At 42.0% G+C, this 19,690-nt stretch overlaps 2 protein-coding genes across 3 annotated transcripts; one reads left to right on the top strand and one right to left on the bottom strand.

The window, feature by feature from the left end:
* Positions 1-1,999: 1,999 nt before the first annotated feature.
* Positions 2,000-5,054, bottom strand: LOC139639449 (G-protein coupled receptor 20-like). The gene is made up of 4 exons (XM_071513541.1): positions 4,869-5,054; positions 3,801-4,057; positions 3,408-3,540; positions 2,000-2,602 (listed from the first exon to the last, which is right to left on the bottom strand). The coding sequence occupies exons 1-4, from the start codon at positions 5,052-5,054 to the stop codon at positions 2,000-2,002; spliced, it is 1,179 nt and encodes a 392-aa protein (XP_071369642.1).
* A 5,719-nt stretch (positions 5,055-10,773) lies between these two features.
* LOC139639447 (cilia- and flagella-associated protein 20) lies at positions 10,774-14,759 on the top strand. Of its 2 annotated transcripts, none has more exons than XM_071513537.1 (6): positions 10,774-10,943; positions 12,029-12,108; positions 12,200-12,311; positions 12,484-12,672; positions 13,411-13,521; positions 14,610-14,759. In XM_071513537.1, exons 1-6 carry the CDS (start codon positions 10,860-10,862, stop codon positions 14,610-14,612), a joined length of 579 nt encoding a protein of 192 aa, XP_071369638.1. In that variant the 5' UTR covers positions 10,774-10,859; the 3' UTR covers positions 14,613-14,759. The 2 variants fall into 2 exon arrangements, with proteins under 2 accessions (XP_071369638.1, XP_071369637.1); XM_071513536.1 differs by having other exon boundaries at positions 14,607-14,759.
* The last annotated feature ends 4,931 nt before the right edge of the window (positions 14,760-19,690 follow it).

Below are 19,690 nucleotides of genomic sequence, written 5' to 3'. Positions count from 1 at the left end.
CAGGAGGAGATCTGTGCCAGAGGCAGGAAATCCGGTCTTCAGCTGTGTATGAATACAGTCATGCAGAACGTAGCTGATGCCATTATCCAGAGTGACTTACAGTGACTGGAACAGTAGAAAAGATCAGTGTCTGTGAATCCCATAATGACAAATAGTTGCTAACAAATAGAAGTGAGAGAAGAGAGGGAAGTGTTTCTCTCTTTTAGTCTTTTAAGTCTCTTCAGCAGCAACAGAAACATCCTTCATTCATTCAAAACTTCAACATCACTACTACTACTACTACTACTAAGAATAAACTTTATTTAAAAAGCAGGTTTGGAAGACAATGTTACAGAACACTTTACATTTAATGAAACATCAATCAGTAAAAATCTGAAAAAGGTGAAACAGAAACTCAAGGAAAAAAACAAAACAATTGATTGAAACAATCAATGCCAATTGGTCTGAATGAGAAATGCAAACAATGCAAACAAGCAATTTTGAGGCTGGAAGACAAAATGCTGAAACCTTTTACCCCATAATGTGACAAGTAAGTGCTTGGTGAAGAAAAGTAAATTTCAAAATGTCAGTGTATCCATGTCCCCATTTATAGTCTTTTTTTTTTTTTTTTTTTTTTTAATCAAACAATTGTAAGGACTTGCCTCTGCTTTCCTAGGCTAAATGAATAGAAAAATAAACATAGTGCATATGCCTCCATTAATTCATTTTGGAAAGTAAAAACGAGCGACCTACACCAACCATTACATGTGTCTTACAAAAACCTCACCTGACACTGTCAAGTGTTTCATGACCCAATAGTAAAATGCCAAAAAACACTCCATCAATAGGAAAATCAAGCAGTTGTTGAAAAGTTGTCTCTTTGGAGGTTTCTACAGGACTCAGACGACACACTTCCATTTAGACACTTGGAGAAGTGATAAACAAAGACATTACAAGTAGCCTTCAATAAGTAGCTGAAAGAGTACGGTAACTGTTACAAGTGTTTATACTTCTCGAGATGGGCTTGCTTCTAGTATGTTGATGCAAGAGCGCGCTCTGTCTCTCTCCATCTGTTGGAGAAATGTTGTGCTGTCTCTCTCTGTCTTTCTGTCTGTCTGTCTCTCTCCTTATGTCTCTCTCTGACGTCATCGGCTCCGAATGTCTCTAACTTCCACACTGGCTTTATGTAGCAGTAATGGCTCTAAACAAAACTAGTGATAAGAACAATCAGACAGTATATAGTACAATATTTCTATTAAAAATGTCATAACTGGGCTTCCATACAATATTGTTGTAACTCTAAATGTCTTGAAGTGCATTTGATACAGCGATGTATTGCAATTCAGTTGCATTTTGTCTTTCAATAAACAACAGTAAATATCTCATTGGGAGATAAAATGTCAAAATCAGTTTTACTTCAGAGAGAGAAAAGCCATAAATCAGTTGCTAGATGAAATTCAAGATCTTTCAGACCTTCAAGCCACTGTCTCAAGCTCATTTGTTTCTATTTCCAAGGGCATTTTCACTTCATCAAGGGCCATTTCATGATGGATGTGGATCTCTCAAACAGTTCAGAGATAAAGGTTCACCAGTTTCACAGCAAGTCCAGTCTCAGTCTTAGTTTCTCCAAAGTGGGAGGGAAGGATGAAGGTATGGAGGGAAAGAGGGATGAGGATGGATGGAGGGAGGAAGGCAGCTGCTTTGATGTTGTTTGTCCCTCAATGGTTTGTTTTGTTCAACTTGAGGAGAAAGTGTGTGGTGTTTTCATTTATTGCTCTGCTTTTTCACATATTTCTCTGATAATTCTCTCTATTTCTGTCTCTTTTTCTGTTCCTTGGTGTCCCTGTTGTTTTCTTTGTCAGCCTCTCTCTCTTTCCCTGTGTCTGTATTTGTCTACCTGTGACTCTTGGTGAGTCTGTCTGTCTGTCTGTCTGTCTGTCTGTCTGTCTGTCTGTCTCTCTCTCTCTCTCTCTTTCTCTCTGGACCGGTCCATCTCCTCCAGATTAGAGGGGTCAGCGGTCTAAGCGGACTGCTCCATGTGGGCCAGAGAGCGGGGTGTGGCGGTGAGGCTGAGCGTGGCCACGCTGTGAGCTATTGCCAACGCCGTGCCCGAACATTTATTCACCGAGTTCCTCTCCCCCTCTGCCCCGCTCGTCCTCCCCCCTTCTCCCTCCCCCTCCTCCCACTCCCTCGCTCCCCTCCTCCTCCTCCTCCTCCTCCACAACCGCTTGAAGCTGTCCGTCACGAAACAGTAGACGACGGGGTCCAGGCAGCTGTTCAGGCTGCTCAGGGTGACCGTGACGTGATAGGCCAGCACGTGCCCCGCCCCCCGGCCCGGCCCCGCCCCTCCGGCCTCCACCCGGAAGTACACCAGCACCTGCCGGATGTGAAACGGCGTGAAGCAGACGGTGAAGACCACCAGGACGGCGGCCAGCAGCCTGACAGCGCGCGCCCTCCTGGCTCGGCTCTGCTGGGGCACGGGCCCGTGGCTGGCGGTCAGGAAGCAGGCGACCCGCAAGGTGAAGCCGACCACAGCCAGCAGCGGCAGGAGGAACTCCAGCACCGTGAGGTAGAAGAGAGCCGGCAGGAGAACGCAGGAGGAGCTGAACTCCAGCGCCATGGTCTGAGAGGAGGGCAGAGGACAGTGACTCACAAACTACTACTCCTCTCTTTAAAGTGATGATCTGCCTGTTTTTATTCTCTCTATCGCTGACTGATAAAACACAGCAGTGATTCAAACTATACCCAGTTCATGAAAGCTTTTACCTGGTGTCTAATCTCCCGTAGCCACACAAACGACAGAGGTCTGGAGAAATTCTCATGAGAAAACCTGGGATAATGAGACTTTGCTGAGCCGAAGACAGCATAGATTGATCGGCTCTCAGTTTGAAATAGGATTGTCCCACAAGCCCCTCAGAATGGCTCTCCTGTTTTGGGCTGGGAATAGGCTTTTGCGCGGCCCACTGCCCACACTGGTATCACGTCAGTTTTATTTTACTAGCTAGCTAACTGTAGCAACTTCCTTGTTGTTCTATGACAGTAAACAACTGAGCACCAGTGCCATGCTGAAATTTGACTGGTTTGAATTAAGAGGTTCCACAGAGTCGGCGGCCTTTTCTATTGTGTTTAAATTTCTCAGTCGTTTGAGGCGGAGGTGTGGCAATGCAAATTTACCCGATGTCGGGTAGGCCTTTCCCGGGAAAAATAATGTGACGCACAGGAGGTGATGCGTTTTCCATTTCCAGCAGTAACAGTTTATCCAGTGTTTTTTTTTGGTAAAGGGTTTGATAAGGGTCAGACAATTTTCTCAACCCACAGAGGAGCATGTAATCCATCAATAGAAGTTAAAACATGAAAATCACAAAATCTATTATCTATCTATCTCTGTTAATGTAGTGTGTGTGTGTGTTTAGTGCATGTGTGTGTACCTGGAAAGAGTAGGTGACCACCACTGCAATGAACCAGACGGCGGCACTGACACACCTGGCTGCTCCGGTGGTCCTCCACCGATGGAGAGTGCTGGACGCATGGACCACAGCCAGGTAACGATCTATACAGATACTGGGAGGAGGGGAGGAGATAAGGCAGTGGAGGAGCAAAGAAACAAAGGGCCTTTATATGTTAAGCCAATTTATAGTGAGGACACTACAGACACTAAAGAAGACGAGGAGGAGAGGAACAACATACATTTCTATGTAAAGTCAATTTATTGTGAGGAAAGGAGGGAAGGGAGGAAGGAAATGAAGGAAGTAGGAGGAAGAATGGAAGGGTAAAACAGTGGAAGAAGGAAGCAAAAAGAGAAATGCAGGCAGCGCCCCCACCTGGTGAGGAACAGGATGCTGCAGTACATGTTGACGAAGTAGCTGAAGGTGTGGACGTAGGAGCAGGCCATGCAGCTGCCCCCGCTGTGGTACAGCGCGATGCGGGCGGGCAGCGACAGCGCCACCAGCAGGTCGGCCACGGCCAGGTTGATGGTGTAAACCACGGGGGGCGACGGCTGGGTGGAGGCTCCGCAGAACACGTAGAGGGCCAGGCCGTTCAGCAGCACCCCCACCACCAGCATCACACAGTTACACACCTGCAGCACAGGGCGGCACACAAGACTCTAATGACCGTTGAAGTCAAGCGGGTCAATTCATGAATTAACTCATCAGTTCCAGTTCTAGTGAGGAATTGGAACTGGAATTTTACCTAAAAAAAACTACAGTAAAAAATAATTGGAATTGAATTGGAATTTCAGGAAGTTTAATTTAACTCAATGAAATGCCATGGGTTTTTTTGCCTTTTTTTTGCTTTTTTTTCTTGCCACATATGTGAGATTATACGTAGTGTTATTGGCCCATGTTATCAATACCGAATATCATAAACTGTTAACTGTTGTATTTGATTTGTTTAACTGTCTTAGTTGTTTAGCGAGTTAAGACAACCTCTCTTATGCGGCATGTGAACCGGTCCTTAGAAGTGAAATTTTATGGAATTTCATGGAATTCAGTTCTGTTTCCTGTCATTCCAATTCAATTCCAAAAGGTATAAGACTGCATTACTTATTTCTAGTATTTCGTTAGGTTTCAAACTGTAGTTACACGCTAGTAGACCATTTGTGTTGCTTGGTAAATTTCATAGCTACTCAATTGAGTGACCATGCAGAATGAATTATCACAACTAATTCTTGAGAAGATTCCCATTGATTTCCCAATCACAAATAAAATATCAATGCCATGAGATTTGCTTTTCAGTCTTTTATGAATAGATACAGGTTATTAACTTTGATAACCACTACAGTTCATTGCAGTAAAGCCTTTAAAATACATTTAATCATTCAACAGCAAATGATGACCACTAAAACAAGGTTGGTTTTGAATGGAAATGGACTGATCTAGCTCTCTTACCATGAGAGAGACCCAGACAGCGTAGAAGTCTTGGTACAGCTGGACGTCCAGGTGGGCCAGCCTGTGCAGGTACGGCGCCCCCCACTGTTGGTCCCATGTACTGCAGTTAGTGGGAGCCAGAGTCTGGGTGGGGAGGAGAGGCAGGGAGGAGGGGGCGGAGCTGAAGTTGGTAAGAAGACTCTCCATTGGTTGAGGAGGATGGATGGAGGGCGAGACTGGCTTCTGAATGGTAGGAGGGAGGTGAGGAGAGGAGAAGAAGAAGGGGAAAGAGGAGAGGAGAGGGGAGGGGAGAAATTAAGTGTTGATCTGTTTATATTTAGTAAAAGAGGAGAGAATAGGGAGTGAGAGCAGAGGAGAGGAGAGAAGAGAAGAAGAGAGGAGGGGAAAGAGGGAGAGGAGAGGAAAGGAAAGAGAGGAGGGGAGAAGAGGAGACAAAAAGAGAGGAGGGTTGACAATTTACATTGAATCTATACTGGTTTTGTAATATAACAATGACACAAAAAACTAGTACTGCTAAGTAAATCGATCCAATTCAAACTTAACTAAACAGCTACTGGAGAGACGTTTATCTATCCATTCTTTCCTACCTTTCCTCCTCCTCTTTCCTTTCCTTCCTTTTCATCCTTCCTCCCTTACACTCTCACAGCAGGGAGCGACCCTGCACCTTCTGGCCATAACTGCTTGATTTTCCAAGGTGTATCTATTCCAGGGATTTGCACTGATGACCTTTAACCTTTAGGCTCGTGCTGCCCCGTGCAGACAGACAGGGACTCCCATAGTGTTTGATGGAAACAGACGCCTCAACCTTTTAACATGGAGTCTTGCTTCAGCCAGAGAAAGGTAGGGAAGCTTTATAAATAGACTTAGACAGCTCCAACCTGAAGTGATGGGGTGTGCTCACAACGGCTTAAAACAACTCAACACGCCAAGCTTAGTGAGCACACACACACACGCACACACACACACACACACACACACGCACACACACACACACACACACACGCACACACACACTAAAAGAAAGAGTAATGACCCTCGGGGATGAAAAGTGGTCAACACCAGCAGGAGTTAATCCAGAGAGAGAGATTTTAAAAATCCTCATCTTATAAACAACGTCTTCTTCTACTGTAGAAATGACCACATGGATCTTCATACACTCTCAAAAAGGATGTGACACTTTCAACAAAGTTAGGTGCATGACCCTTTTTAATATGAGGCATGTCAGCGTGTGCCGCTATTTAACACACCTTTGACACATGTTTTCAACACAAGATATATGTTGTCTGTAACTATAATAGATGTAACGAACGTGACACATCCTGTTTAAATGAGTGGAGGCTTTGAAAATCCTCAACTTCCAAACACTGTTCCCCTACAAGAGGTTTGCAAAAGGCCAAAAGTAGTAAAGGAAAAGGAACGCTGATTTGGCTTAGAGGATGTAAGGAGAGAAGCTCTTTAGAAAGACAAGAAAACTGTGGCAAAACAAAACTAAGAAATTCAAGGGAACTCTTGAACTGAAGACAGTCGTGCAACGCACTTGTTCTGTAAGTTTTTAAGATGCAATAGCCAAATAAATAATGGATTTTTAATATTTCTTAAAGAGAAAATCACCTTTTTATCCTTGTTATATCTGCAGCATGCAGTTTTCCAGTGTGTATGAAAGACAGAGAGAGAGAAAAACTGACAGAACTCATCAAAGATACTTTAAATATAAACTTTCAGTGTTTGTGCTTCGCTCCTGAAATCATTCCTCTCTGCCTGTCAGTCAAGTCTTCTTAGCATCCTAAGGATTTCTCATTGAAACCAATGGGTGCCGTTAGCCACAAGTTAACATTAAAATCAATCATGGAACCAGTGAACCAGTGAAATGAAAGTCAACCAATGAAAACTGTTAAGCTGCTTTTTGGGTTACGGAAGGACAAATTTAACAATCTTTTTCTGCACAATGAGACTTGAGGAAGATAAATAACAAACTACAATCAGTGTCTAATTGTCAAGGTATTAATACAGAGGGCCATGTTGTAGGAAACATAGCTTGGCAGTGGTAAGGTTTTTTTTAATCAAAGGTGTTCAAATGAAGACAGCATCAAATTTGAATGATTTGAATGAAATTTGTCTGTTTGACTGTGCTTACATTTAATTTCTAGCTGCTTGAAGCCTTCCCATGATTTGGGAAGTTAATTTAACTTTTAAGTTACTCTGGAGACGTTACAATGGTCTCACCAAAAGCCAAGGCAGAAAACCAAGTTAACTTTCCCTGAATCAGGGCCATGCAGCTGGCTGCTGAAACTATCACTAGACAGACCCGCTGGTTATGACAAAAAACGTCCTCCTTATAAATACCAGAGACAGATGAGTGCCTATCTGTTAACACGTCCTGCAGAGGAAGATCTTTCCACTCTTCATCATCATCACACAGACAGCTGGATACAACATGGCCAGGAGCCTGGATTCACATCCACAGCTTAGCAGATCGGATCAAACCAAACAGCACATCTATAGGTTCCTTCAGCCTAAACTTCACATCAGTTTCATCAACAGCACAGTGAACTCAGTCACTTTAAATGAGTTTTCATATATCATCGCCCCATAGATTCATGCAGCTGTAGCCTAAAGGAGAGAGAAGCAGGTTGTTGGTTTGAAGTCCTGCGGCAGATGGGACAGTCTCCTCTCCCTCAACAATTAGCACCGATGGACCTTTGAGCAACCTTTAACCCCCAGCTGCTCAGTGGCCATGCAGTAGGAAAACACTGAGCAGCTCCCTATATGTTCAACTTGATAAATTATGAGATTAAATGCATCAAAATAAATACAAAACCATTAGCTCATGAGGTATAATATATAATTATTTCATCATGTGGTCTGATTTGGTCGTCAAACAAGGATCAGTAAACAGGTTAAAGATCAGGTTTGTCTTCTGTTCCTGTGTTGGAACCTACCTGCTGCAGAGAGAGAGAGAGAAACGTTCCTCGTAGAAACAGACGACTTTTCTGAGGTTTTATGGAAATAGTCTTATTTCAGAGTGTGTAGGTTCGGCCTCCTTCGGTAGTTTCTGTTTCTTTCTCTTCTTGCTTGTGTCTGCTTTCCTTTCCGCAGTCGTTCAGAAGTTGTTCAGAGGAGAGAGAGAGAAGAGAGAAGAGAGAGAAGAGCGAGTCGGGATGTGAACCCATGAAGTCTCTCTCTCTCTCTCACTCTCTCTCTCTCTCTCTCTCTCTCTCTCTCTCTCTCACATATCACACCCAGCCCCACAGCAGAGGCACAATGCAGGAATGACAGGAATAGAATAGAAAAGAGTAGAGTGGAATGGAAGAGGATAGGATAGGCTATTGTAGAATAGAATAGAATAGAATAGAATAGAATAGAATAGAATAGAATAGAATAGAAGAGAAGAGAATAGGGCAGACTGGATTGGACCAGATTAGAGCAGAACAGTATACAGTTTCTTTATTTTATTTTATTTTATTCTCACGCCATTATCGCTCCTCCTCTCTCCTCTTCCTCCCTCCTTCCCCTTTTTCTGTTAACAATGTCAATCTTAATTTTCTCTGTTGTGAAGTCTCTCCATTTCTCTGTCTCTCTCTCTCTCTCTCTCTCTCCATCTCTCTGTCTCTCTCTCTCTCTCTCTCCATCTCTCGCTCTCTCCCTCGCTCTCTCTTTACCCCCACTCCATCCCCATCACCCTTTCTCTCTCTCTCTCTCTCTCTCTCTCTCTCTCTCTCTCAATATATAAAATATTGATTAATGAAGCAAGGAGGGAAGTAAGGAAGGAAGGAAGGAAGGAAGAAGGGAAAGGAACAGAGAGACTTGATTTTTTTTAGGAGACTCGTCTGTTTTACTGTGAGAGGAAGGAAGGAGACTGAACTGTTTCACTCAAGTGGGTTTTCAATAAAGTTTATTTAAAGCTTTCTCTGGGGTGGTCCCATACTGAGTCCGAGGGAAAGATATTCTACTTTGCCTCTGTTTGTATCTCTGTAAATACCAGACTCATTTAGGGAGACAGAGGGAGAGAGGGAGACAGGAGGAGAGAGAGAAGAGAGAGAGAGAGACATAGAAACGAACAGAGCGAAACACACACAAAGAAACATAAACTGTTTCTGTAACTGTTTTATAAAGCTGCCAGCCTGTGAACCCCTTAAATCTCTCTGATTTTACACAAACACACTTCTAGGAATAGGAAGAGAGACAGACAGAGAGAAACAGAGGAGAGGGAGAGACAGAAAATGAAAGGACATACACAAAGATAGAGAGAACGACAGAGAGAGAGGGGGAGGATTTTCTTTTACACTTTTATTAACACAGATATATTATTTGGAGTGAAGCAGCACCTCATAAACCATGGTGATATAAACAACTGGAGAGGTGGTAACCACTTAAAGTGTGTGTGTGTGTGTGTGTGTGTGTGTGTGTGTGTGTGTGTGTGTGTGTGCATTTAGGTGTGTGTATGTGCATGTGTATGTACATCTGTATGTGTGTGTGTGGCAGTCTGCAGCACACGTCAAACAAACCGCTCTATAGCGCAGAGCTGAGCAAAAATAGTAGTGAATTAATTTAGCTCACTCATAGGAAACTAATAGGGAGCGTTTGATTTATTTTACACTGCGGTGATGTCACCACAGTTAGGGCTGTGCAAAGTTGCCTGGCTAATGTTTAATTGAATGTTTCTCGGCTTGTTCAAATATTTGAAGCCGTTGTCAGATCTGTCTTGGCCCCGGCTTGTTTAAAATCCTCAAGACAGAAAGGAAGGATATTCCACTTGACTCTTTGGGGATTTAGTGCGTATTCGTCAGAGGTGGAAAGAAATATTTTCAAGTGTTTAAGAAACCCATTTCTGGAAACTGGTGCTATTATTGTATTTGAGAATGAAGTATTTTGGGGTTGTGAACTGGTGCTCTGCTCTAGGAGGTGACTCAGCCTTAATTCCCCATCTTGTGGAGTTGAAATGATCATGATGTTGTGCTGGCATGCTGCTGCAGAATCTTTACTGACTGTTTTTACATTGGTTCACTAATGGATCCACCAACAATTGAGAGCTGAGGTTTGTATTTGAAACTGTATAGATTTTGTGTCTGCATTGCATCTTCAGTGTAAAATAACTGTTATAAATGAGAAAGAAAAATGAATAAAGGTCAGTTTTCAGTGTTTCAGTGTAGAGTGAAATCAGGCAATCTGGGACAGTTTTTGCAAATTCAAATTCTGCAACCTACTCTGACATCGCCTATTTAGACTGTTCATGTCTAGCCTTGCTGGACATCTAGACTCAAGCTTGATTCAGTATCAGTTTGGTTTACTTGAATGTTTATATCATGGTCACTTGCCAAAGATTTGAGTGCTAATTAAGAAACGACTACTTATTTATGTTTCATCTCCTCTTTATCTTTTACTGGAAAAATAACCCATGAGAAACAAAATGGTGAGCTACGGACCCCAGACTTTTTTTTGTCATGGAAGAAAGATCAGATGTTTCCTACAACTTAAAATCTGAGAAATAAAATGAGAAATCTATAACTTGTTGAATGTTGTTGTTGAAGTGATTCGAGGTTTGAGATAAAAGCCAGGTAGAGAGACAGGCAGACAGGTAGGCCCATTTTCACCATTGCTGTTGCCACGGCGACCGAGACGCGTCAACATTGATACCCGGCGTGAACAAGGGCGGCCGAGGGCTAGATTCCGTTTCCTAGCAACACCAACATACTGAAGAACTGACAGCCACCACCAAGGACATTATTCATTTTGTTTTTTTATATCTTCCTGGGAGAAACGTGTGGGGATATAACGATAGGACACAAATGACAACAAATTTAAAGCCATTTCTCAGATTTTTTTGAAACTCCGATCCTTTTTTCCGCCGGCAGCGGAACGAGTTATTTCTTTTTTTGTATCACACGGAAACACTGGGGACGGAATCCAAATCCATAAACAAACGTAACGTTAGCAACAGTTTGGACAGACCCAAACACATGCACATAGGGCAGTCATCTAAGTACATAGAAGATGTTTAAAAACACATTTCAAAGTGGATTCTTGTCTATCTTATATAGCATCGGTAGCAAACCTCTGCAGATATGGGATAAAAAGGTAAGCAACGATTTGTTATTAAAGCTACGAACCCAGCCTCCTAAAACCAAGCTTCCTTAGCTAGTTATGCTAATGCTAACTATGTGTCGTTATAAGTTACGTTAACTATATATATTTTAATCAGTAATTATTGGAGCGACGCCACGACGTGTGACCATGTTTATTATGTAGTTTTTGCGTTAGGTTTAGGTTTAAACAATTTTTGTGTCAGGTAAACTTAGTTAACGTTATGGCTCAACTACGCACAAGTTTAAACCACTTAACCTTGATAACGTTAATCACCATATTGCCATAGCTAGAACCATCAATCTAGAAGGCCACTGAAATCAGCAAGGCCCTAATAGTTAGTTCATAGCTCATATTTTTTCCTGATAGAATGCACAGCAGGCTACAAACACAGTTCGGACTAGAAAGTATTGTTTTGTCTAAATATTGCCTTGTGACAATTCAACTGTAACACTGTAGGATTTGAATGGCTCAAGACCCTTAAGTGTCACAACGTTTATAGACTTTGGCCATATTCACTGTCACCATCTTTCCTGTTGACAAAGACAAGCAGGGGGCTGTTCCCATATCAGCCCGTCATTCTCCTGAGCTGCACAAGTTGCCACAATGATTGGCTGAAACAGGCATAAAACAAATGTTTTATCAGCTGCCAAACAGACAAACTGGCTACTTGTGAAAAGCTACTAGAGTTGATATTTACCAGCCACATCTACCATAATACGTGTTTAGCATGCCTTCAATGAATCAGTTTTTACTTCATCTAACTAAATGTTTTTGGTAAGTAGTATTAGACAAAACTATGCTTTCTGGTTGGAATTGTACAACTGGCAATTTTTTTTACGCACAAATCATATTTTGCCTTGCTGGAAAAAGGGGTTGTATTTTATTAATGAAACCTTTATTTAATCAGCTTAGTACTGTTGAGATCACATATCTGTAAACCTGTTCCTTAAGTCTTACTGTATTCCATTTAGATGGGGTACAGATCATGAAGGCGTCCCTGTTCATCTCTGTCCGAGCTTTAGTGACAGTCAGCAGAAATGGATAATTGCTGAGGAATTTTGCGTGTGTCTTCACAGGTGAGGAACGGTCATATCAAGAGAGTCACAGACAACGACATCCAGTCAATGGTGTTGGAGGTGGAAGGGGCCAACGTCAGGTGAGCTGGTGTCTGTCTGTCTGTCACGGATCCTTCAGCTCATGTTGCCTCGTTCAAGCACTCTGTTTCTCATCCTCTCTCCTCTTCGCAGTACCACCTACATCACGTGTCCTGCAGACCCCAAGAAGACTTTGGGCATCAGGCTTCCTTTTCTGGTCATGATCATCAAGAACCTCAAGAAATATTTCACCTTTGAAGTCCAGGTAGGGCAGATACTCCTACAGACGCACACACTTTCCAAGTCTTGGTGGAGTTAAAAAAAACCCAAATCCAAACATAAACTCAAGGCTGTGATTTTGTTTTTCAGTTTGTTCCCCAGAATATTGGGATTCATGGTCACTCGTTCTTTCTCTGTCTCTTCTTCACACCCCGTAGGTTTTAGACGATAAAAACGTGCGTCGACGGTTTCGGGCGAGCAACTATCAGAGCACAACGCGGGTGAAGCCGTTCATCTGCACCATGCCCATGAGGCTGGACGACGGCTGGAACCAGATTCAGTTCAACCTGTCGGACTTCACCAGGAGAGCCTACGGAACCAACTACATTGAGACGCTACGTGTACAGGTTAGCACACACACTGCAGACTTTACTATCGACAGTCTAGGAACCAACTAAGGTGCTGTATGATATAATAGATATAATATAATAATAGATATTTCTCACAGACACATAAGACACACAGATAGATAGAGAGACAGACAAAGATTAAACCAGATATAAACCAGGTACATTTAACTATATTGAGACGCCAAGCACGCAGGTTGGTCAAATAGGTGCACTACAGCCGCAAATAAAGATTATTTTCATTATCGATTAATCGATTATTTCTTCGATTAATCGATTAATTATTTCTGTAAATAGTAGTCTATAGTCTATAAATTGTCAAAAATAATGACAAATGCCTATCACAAGTTACCAGAGCTGAAAGTGATTCTTAAAATTGCTTACTTAATTTGACCAGCAGCCAAAAAACCCCAAAGTTTTCATTTAATAATGATATGAAACAGAGAAAAGCAGCAAATCTTAGCATTTGTGAAGCTGTAACCAGACAATGTTTGGTATTTTTACTGGATAAATAACCAAAACAATGAACTGATTATAAAAATTATAATCGATTAATTTTCTTGCAATTGACAATCAATGAATCAACTTATCGTTTCAGTACTAAGGTGCACACACAAATGCCTTCCTGTGGATCTATGCTAACTGTAGGATCTCTATAGTGTCCTTGTCAGACTGTATTCTCTCTGTCTCTCTCTCTCTCTCTCTCTCTCACTAATGTCTGGTCTCATTTCCTCTCAGATCCATGCTAACTGTCGCATCAGGAGGGTGTATTTCTCCGACAGACTTTACTCTGAGGACGAGCTCCCAGCAGAGTTCAAACTCTACCTGCCTGTCCAGAACAAGGCCAAGGTGAGACACACACACACACACTTACACACACATGTACACATGAACCAGCATGCATGTACTTGCTTATACAGACATACAGTCACTCACATAATTATATTACGGTGAATGTGGGAAAATGGTAAATGTATAATATAGTCGCACGAGGCTCTCTCAGTTCTTGAGTGTCCTGCTGAATGCATATCTGTAACACCATGACTGTAACACTACACTTCTGCACCTGAGGGTTTTTTGATGACTTTGACCAGATTAGGACACCGACTGAAAAGTATATGTTGTAGTAAAGCCTTATTAGCAGGTTTTTGCCCTCATGGACTTATGTTAGATTCTTTAAAATCACCTAATTGAGAGGCAAGCATGTTTTGCACATCCACATCTTTTTACAGATAGATGGAAATAAGTCGTGTAGGCTAGTAGTGCATCCACTATTGGACTGAAATAACTAAAATATAAAATACATTTCTTGGCCAAACTACATCTATACTGAATACGTAGACTATCAACACAATATAGTAGTATCTAGTCTGCCTACTAGAAGTAAAGAGGCACACATGCCACCAGTTTTGGTTAAAAAAAAACCCAAACAAAATTGGCCTCAGTTGCGATCCATCCTTACTGTGACTGTGATGCAGGTCAACCAGGTGGGTGTGCATGAAAACTTACCAAACACTGAGGCATGGTCTGCCTTGGCCAGATTTCTGATGTTGTTGTCTTATATGAACTAACCTCCCGCGCCTCACACTACACAAAAGGCAAAATACTACTACAAAAGCCAATCCGAAGAGGTCATTTGGCCACGTGGAACGTCGTGCCAACAACAAAATGTAGCCACACGACTGAGAGCCTCACGCTACTGTGACTTGTGCGTTCTACACACATTACATTCACCAGATTTACCCCAGATTTACCTTGGGAAATGTTTACATTTACAACCCCACTGGTAAAAGTGCACCTATACAGGTAAATGTATACATTCACCATTCACCGTAACCTACACACTCAAGAGTTGGCCTGTAATAAAACTTGTGGTTTTGTCTTGAAGCTTCCTAACAACTGTCTCTCTGTGTGTGTTTCTGTGTTTCTTGCAGCAGTAGAGCCTCCAAACCTGCACCGTTCCCCCATTCCAGATGTGGAGCTTCGCTGTGAGATTGTGTGTAGATATATGAAGAATATTAAAACTTTGTAATGTCATTGTGGAACCATGGGTCTTGTGTTGCTCTCTGCACAATAAAGTTGTTTTTATGCACTGATCTGCCCTCGTTTACAGATTTAAATGCGCAACATTGAGCCCAACAAGCTGGAGCTCAGTTGCAGCAAGGCTTAGTAAGGAGGGATTTGAGCCTTTGTAGAGATAACAGTATCATTTCAAGTGTAAATTGGGGTCCATGATGATAAATACAGTCTCTTTTCCTTCCTGAAACACCCCATATAACTTTCTGTATTGGCACACAAAACTACACTGAGAATAAACACTTCCTGATATATGTCAAGGAAATTACAGGTTCTACAGCGGCCATATTACATGTGCTGCCAAATTACCATTCAAGAATTTTCATTTAAATTCAAATAAGCTTTCTTAATGAACATAATTTCTAACTGTGTGGTGTTAACTCCTGATAGACTGAAGGGCCAGCACTGGCTGAAAAAGGTACAAAGGGGAGAAAAAAAAAGACAAGTCCATGTACAGAATATAAACAATCTTTATCAAACATCACAAATTATTTCAATTGAAAGGTTTTTCAAAAAATTACTTCCATTCCCAAAACATATTTTCTCTGTTTGACTTTTTGGCTTTCTTAATACAATATGAACAAATTAGATTAATACATTCATTTTTACTACATGTGGTAAAGATTGCAGAGAGAAAAAAAAAAAAAGGCTCATACAACAATTCAATCACAAAAAAAATATTCTTAAAAGACAAACCAACTTAAAGCTGCATCTTCAACATTTTCAACAATGCAAGAGCACAGACTCACACTGCAGCCATGACGAGTGGAAACAGACGTTTCAGTTCACAGGGAAGATGTCAGGATCCTCTCACTTCACAGCTTTTATCTCAAGAAAATCTCAAAACAAAAAATCACTTCCAGGTGGGCCAGCCTGTGCAGGTACGGCGCCCCCCACTGTTGGTCCCATGTACTGCAGTTAGTGGGAGCCAGAGTCTGGGTGGGGAGGAGAGGCAGGGAGGAGGGGGCGGAGCTGAAGTTGGTAAGAAGACTCTCCATTGGTTGAGGAGGATGGATGGAGGGCGAGACTGGCTTCTGAATGGTAGGAGGGAGGTGAGGAGAGGAGAAGAAGAAGGGGAAAGAGGAGAGGAGAGGGGAGGGGAGAAATTAAGTGTTGATCTGTTTATATTTAGTAAAAGAGGAGAGAATAGGGAGTGAGAGCAGAGGAGAGGAGAGAAGAGAAGAAGAGAGGAGGGGAAAGAGGGAGAGGAGAGGAAAGGAAAGAGAGGAGGGGAGAAGAGGAGACAAAAAGAGAGGAGGGTTGACAATTTACATTGAATCTATACTGGTTTTGTAATATAACAATGACACAAAAAACTAGTACTGCTAAGTAAATCGATCCAATTCAAACTTAACTAAACAGCTACTGGAGAGACGTTTATCTATCCATTCTTTCCTACCTTTCCTCCTCCTCTTTCCTTTCCTTCCTTTTCATCCTTCCTCCCTTACACTCTCACAGCAGGGAGCGACCCTGCACCTTCTGGCCATAACTGCTTGATTTTCCAAGGTGTATCTATTCCAGGGATTTGCACTGATGACCTTTAACCTTTAGGCTCGTGCTGCCCCGTGCAGACAGACAGGGACTCCCATAGTGTTTGATGGAAACAGACGCCTCAACCTTTTAACATGGAGTCTTGCTTCAGCCAGAGAAAGGTAGGGAAGCTTTATAAATAGACTTAGACAGCTCCAACCTGAAGTGATGGGGTGTGCTCACAACGGCTTAAAACAACTCAACACGCCAAGCTTAGTGAGCACACACACACACGCACACACACACACACACACACACACGCACACACACACACACACACACACGCACACACACACTAAAAGAAAGAGTAATGACCCTCGGGGATGAAAAGTGGTCAACACCAGCAGGAGTTAATCCAGAGAGAGAGATTTTAAAAATCCTCATCTTATAAACAACGTCTTCTTCTACTGTAGAAATGACCACATGGATCTTCATACACTCTCAAAAAGGATGTGACACTTTCAACAAAGTTAGGTGCATGACCCTTTTTAATATGAGGCATGTCAGCGTGTGCCGCTATTTAACACACCTTTGACACATGTTTTCAACACAAGATATATGTTGTCTGTAACTATAATAGATGTAACGAACGTGACACATCCTGTTTAAATGAGTGGAGGCTTTGAAAATCCTCAACTTCCAAACACTGTTCCCCTACAAGAGGTTTGCAAAAGGCCAAAAGTAGTAAAGGAAAAGGAACGCTGATTTGGCTTAGAGGATGTAAGGAGAGAAGCTCTTTAGAAAGACAAGAAAACTGTGGCAAAACAAAACTAAGAAATTCAAGGGAACTCTTGAACTGAAGACAGTCGTGCAACGCACTTGTTCTGTAAGTTTTTAAGATGCAATAGCCAAATAAATAATGGATTTTTAATATTTCTTAAAGAGAAAATCACCTTTTTATCCTTGTTATATCTGCAGCATGCAGTTTTCCAGTGTGTATGAAAGACAGAGAGAGAGAAAAACTGACAGAACTCATCAAAGATACTTTAAATATAAACTTTCAGTGTTTGTGCTTCGCTCCTGAAATCATTCCTCTCTGCCTGTCAGTCAAGTCTTCTTAGCATCCTAAGGATTTCTCATTGAAACCAATGGGTGCCGTTAGCCACAAGTTAACATTAAAATCAATCATGGAACCAGTGAACCAGTGAAATGAAAGTCAACCAATGAAAACTGTTAAGCTGCTTTTTGGGTTACGGAAGGACAAATTTAACAATCTTTTTCTGCACAATGAGACTTGAGGAAGATAAATAACAAACTACAATCAGTGTCTAATTGTCAAGGTATTAATACAGAGGGCCATGTTGTAGGAAACATAGCTTGGCAGTGGTAAGGTTTTTTTTAATCAAAGGTGTTCAAATGAAGACAGCATCAAATTTGAATGATTTGAATGAAATTTGTCTGTTTGACTGTGCTTACATTTAATTTCTAGCTGCTTGAAGCCTTCCCATGATTTGGGAAGTTAATTTAACTTTTAAGTTACTCTGGAGACGTTACAATGGTCTCACCAAAAGCCAAGGCAGAAAACCAAGTTAACTTTCCCTGAATCAGGGCCATGCAGCTGGCTGCTGAAACTATCACTAGACAGACCCGCTGGTTATGACAAAAAACGTCCTCCTTATAAATACCAGAGACAGATGAGTGCCTATCTGTTAACACGTCCTGCAGAGGAAGATCTTTCCACTCTTCATCATCATCACACAGACAGCTGGATACAACATGGCCAGGAGCCTGGATTCACATCCACAGCTTAGCAGATCGGATCAAACCAAACAGCACATCTATAGGTTCCTTCAGCCTAAACTTCACATCAGTTTCATCAACAGCACAGTGAACTCAGTCACTTTAAATGAGTTTTCATATATCATCGCCCCATAGATTCATGCAGCTGTAGCCTAAAGGAGAGAGAAGCAGGTTGTTGGTTTGAAGTCCTGCGGCAGATGGGACAGTCTCCTCTCCCTCAACAATTAGCACCGATGGACCTTTGAGCAACCTTTAACCCCCAGCTGCTCAGTGGCCATGCAGTAGGAAAACACTGAGCAGCTCCCTATATGTTCAACTTGATAAATTATGAGATTAAATGCATCAAAATAAATACAAAACCATTAGCTCATGAGGTATAATATATAATTATTTCATCATGTGGTCTGATTTGGTCGTCAAACAAGGATCAGTAAACAGGTTAAAGATCAGGTTTGTCTTCTGTTCCTGTGTTGGAACCTACCTGCTGCAGAGAGAGAGAGAGAAACGTTCCTCGTAGAAACAGACGACTTTTCTGAGGTTTTATGGAAATAGTCTTATTTCAGAGTGTGTAGGTTCGGCCTCCTTCGGTAGTTTCTGTTTCTTTCTCTTCTTGCTTGTGTCTGCTTTCCTTTCCGCAGTCGTTCAGAAGTTGTTCAGAGGAGAGAGAGAGAAGAGAGAAGAGAGAGAAGAGCGAGTCGGGATGTGAACCCATGAAGTCTCTCTCTCTCTCTCACTCTCTCTCTCTCTCTCTCTCTCTCTCTCTCTCTCTCACATATCACACCCAGCCCCACAGCAGAGGCACAATGCAGGAATGACAGGAATAGAATAGAAAAGAGTAGAGTGGAATGGAAGAGGATAGGATAGGCTATTGTAGAATAGAATAGAATAGAATAGAATAGAATAGAATAGAATAGAATAGAATAGAAGAGAAGAGAATAGGGCAGACTGGATTGGACCAGATTAGAGCAGAACAGTATACAGTTTCTTTATTTTATTTTATTTTATTCTCACGCCATTATCGCTCCTCCTCTCTCCTCTTCCTCCCTCCTTCCCCTTTTTCTGTTAACAATGTCAATCTTAATTTTCTCTGTTGTGAAGTCTCTCCATTTCTCTGTCTCTCTCTCTCTCTCTCTCTCTCCATCTCTCTGTCTCTCTCTCTCTCTCTCTCCATCTCTCGCTCTCTCCCTCGCTCTCTCTTTACCCCCACTCCATCCCCATCACCCTTTCTCTCTCTCTCTCTCTCTCTCTCTCTCTCTCTCTCTCAATATATAAAATATTGATTAATGAAGCAAGGAGGGAAGTAAGGAAGGAAGGAAGGAAGGAAGAAGGGAAAGGAACAGAGAGACTTGATTTTTTTTAGGAGACTCGTCTGTTTTACTGTGAGAGGAAGGAAGGAGACTGAACTGTTTCACTCAAGTGGGTTTTCAATAAAGTTTATTTAAAGCTTTCTCTGGGGTGGTCCCATACTGAGTCCGAGGGAAAGATATTCTACTTTGCCTCTGTTTGTATCTCTGTAAATACCAGACTCATTTAGGGAGACAGAGGGAGAGAGGGAGACAGGAGGAGAGAGAGAAGAGAGAGAGAGAGACATAGAAACGAACAGAGCGAAACACACACAAAGAAACATAAACTGTTTCTGTAACTGTTTTATAAAGCTGCCAGCCTGTGAACC

This window comes from Centroberyx affinis, unplaced genomic scaffold (genome assembly GCF_046629955.1).
Source record: "Centroberyx affinis isolate AG114_WGS23_722 - 3 ecotype Tasmania unplaced genomic scaffold, CSIRO-AGI_Caff_v1 ptg007312l_1, whole genome shotgun sequence".
Lineage (NCBI taxonomy): Eukaryota > Metazoa > Chordata > Actinopteri > Beryciformes > Berycidae > Centroberyx > Centroberyx affinis.
This window is presented reverse-complemented; position numbering and strand designations above follow the sequence as displayed.

What these genes read in the sequence shown, in the direction of transcription:
- LOC139639447 (XM_071513536.1), top strand. Translation starts at nt 10,860, where the DNA reads ATGTTTAAAAACACATTTCAAAGTGGATTCTTGTCTATCTTATATAGC. An exon ending in ATTTCACCTTTGAAGTCCAG is followed by an intron (nt 12,312 to 12,483) that starts GTAGGGCAGATA and finishes CACACCCCGTAG; the next exon opens with GTTTTAGACGATAAAAACGT. An exon ending in TTGAGACGCTACGTGTACAG is followed by an intron (nt 12,673 to 13,410) that starts GTTAGCACACAC and finishes ATTTCCTCTCAG; the next exon opens with ATCCATGCTAACTGTCGCAT.
- LOC139639449 (XM_071513541.1), bottom strand. Translation starts at nt 5,054, where the DNA reads ATGGAGAGTCTTCTTACCAACTTCAGCTCCGCCCCCTCCTCCCTGCCT. An exon ending in AGCATCCTGTTCCTCACCAG is followed by an intron (nt 3,541 to 3,800) that starts GTGGGGGCGCTG and finishes CCCTCCTCCCAG; the next exon opens with TATCTGTATAGATCGTTACC. An exon ending in TGGTCACCTACTCTTTCCAG is followed by an intron (nt 2,603 to 3,407) that starts GTACACACACAT and finishes CCCTCCTCTCAG; the next exon opens with ACCATGGCGCTGGAGTTCAG.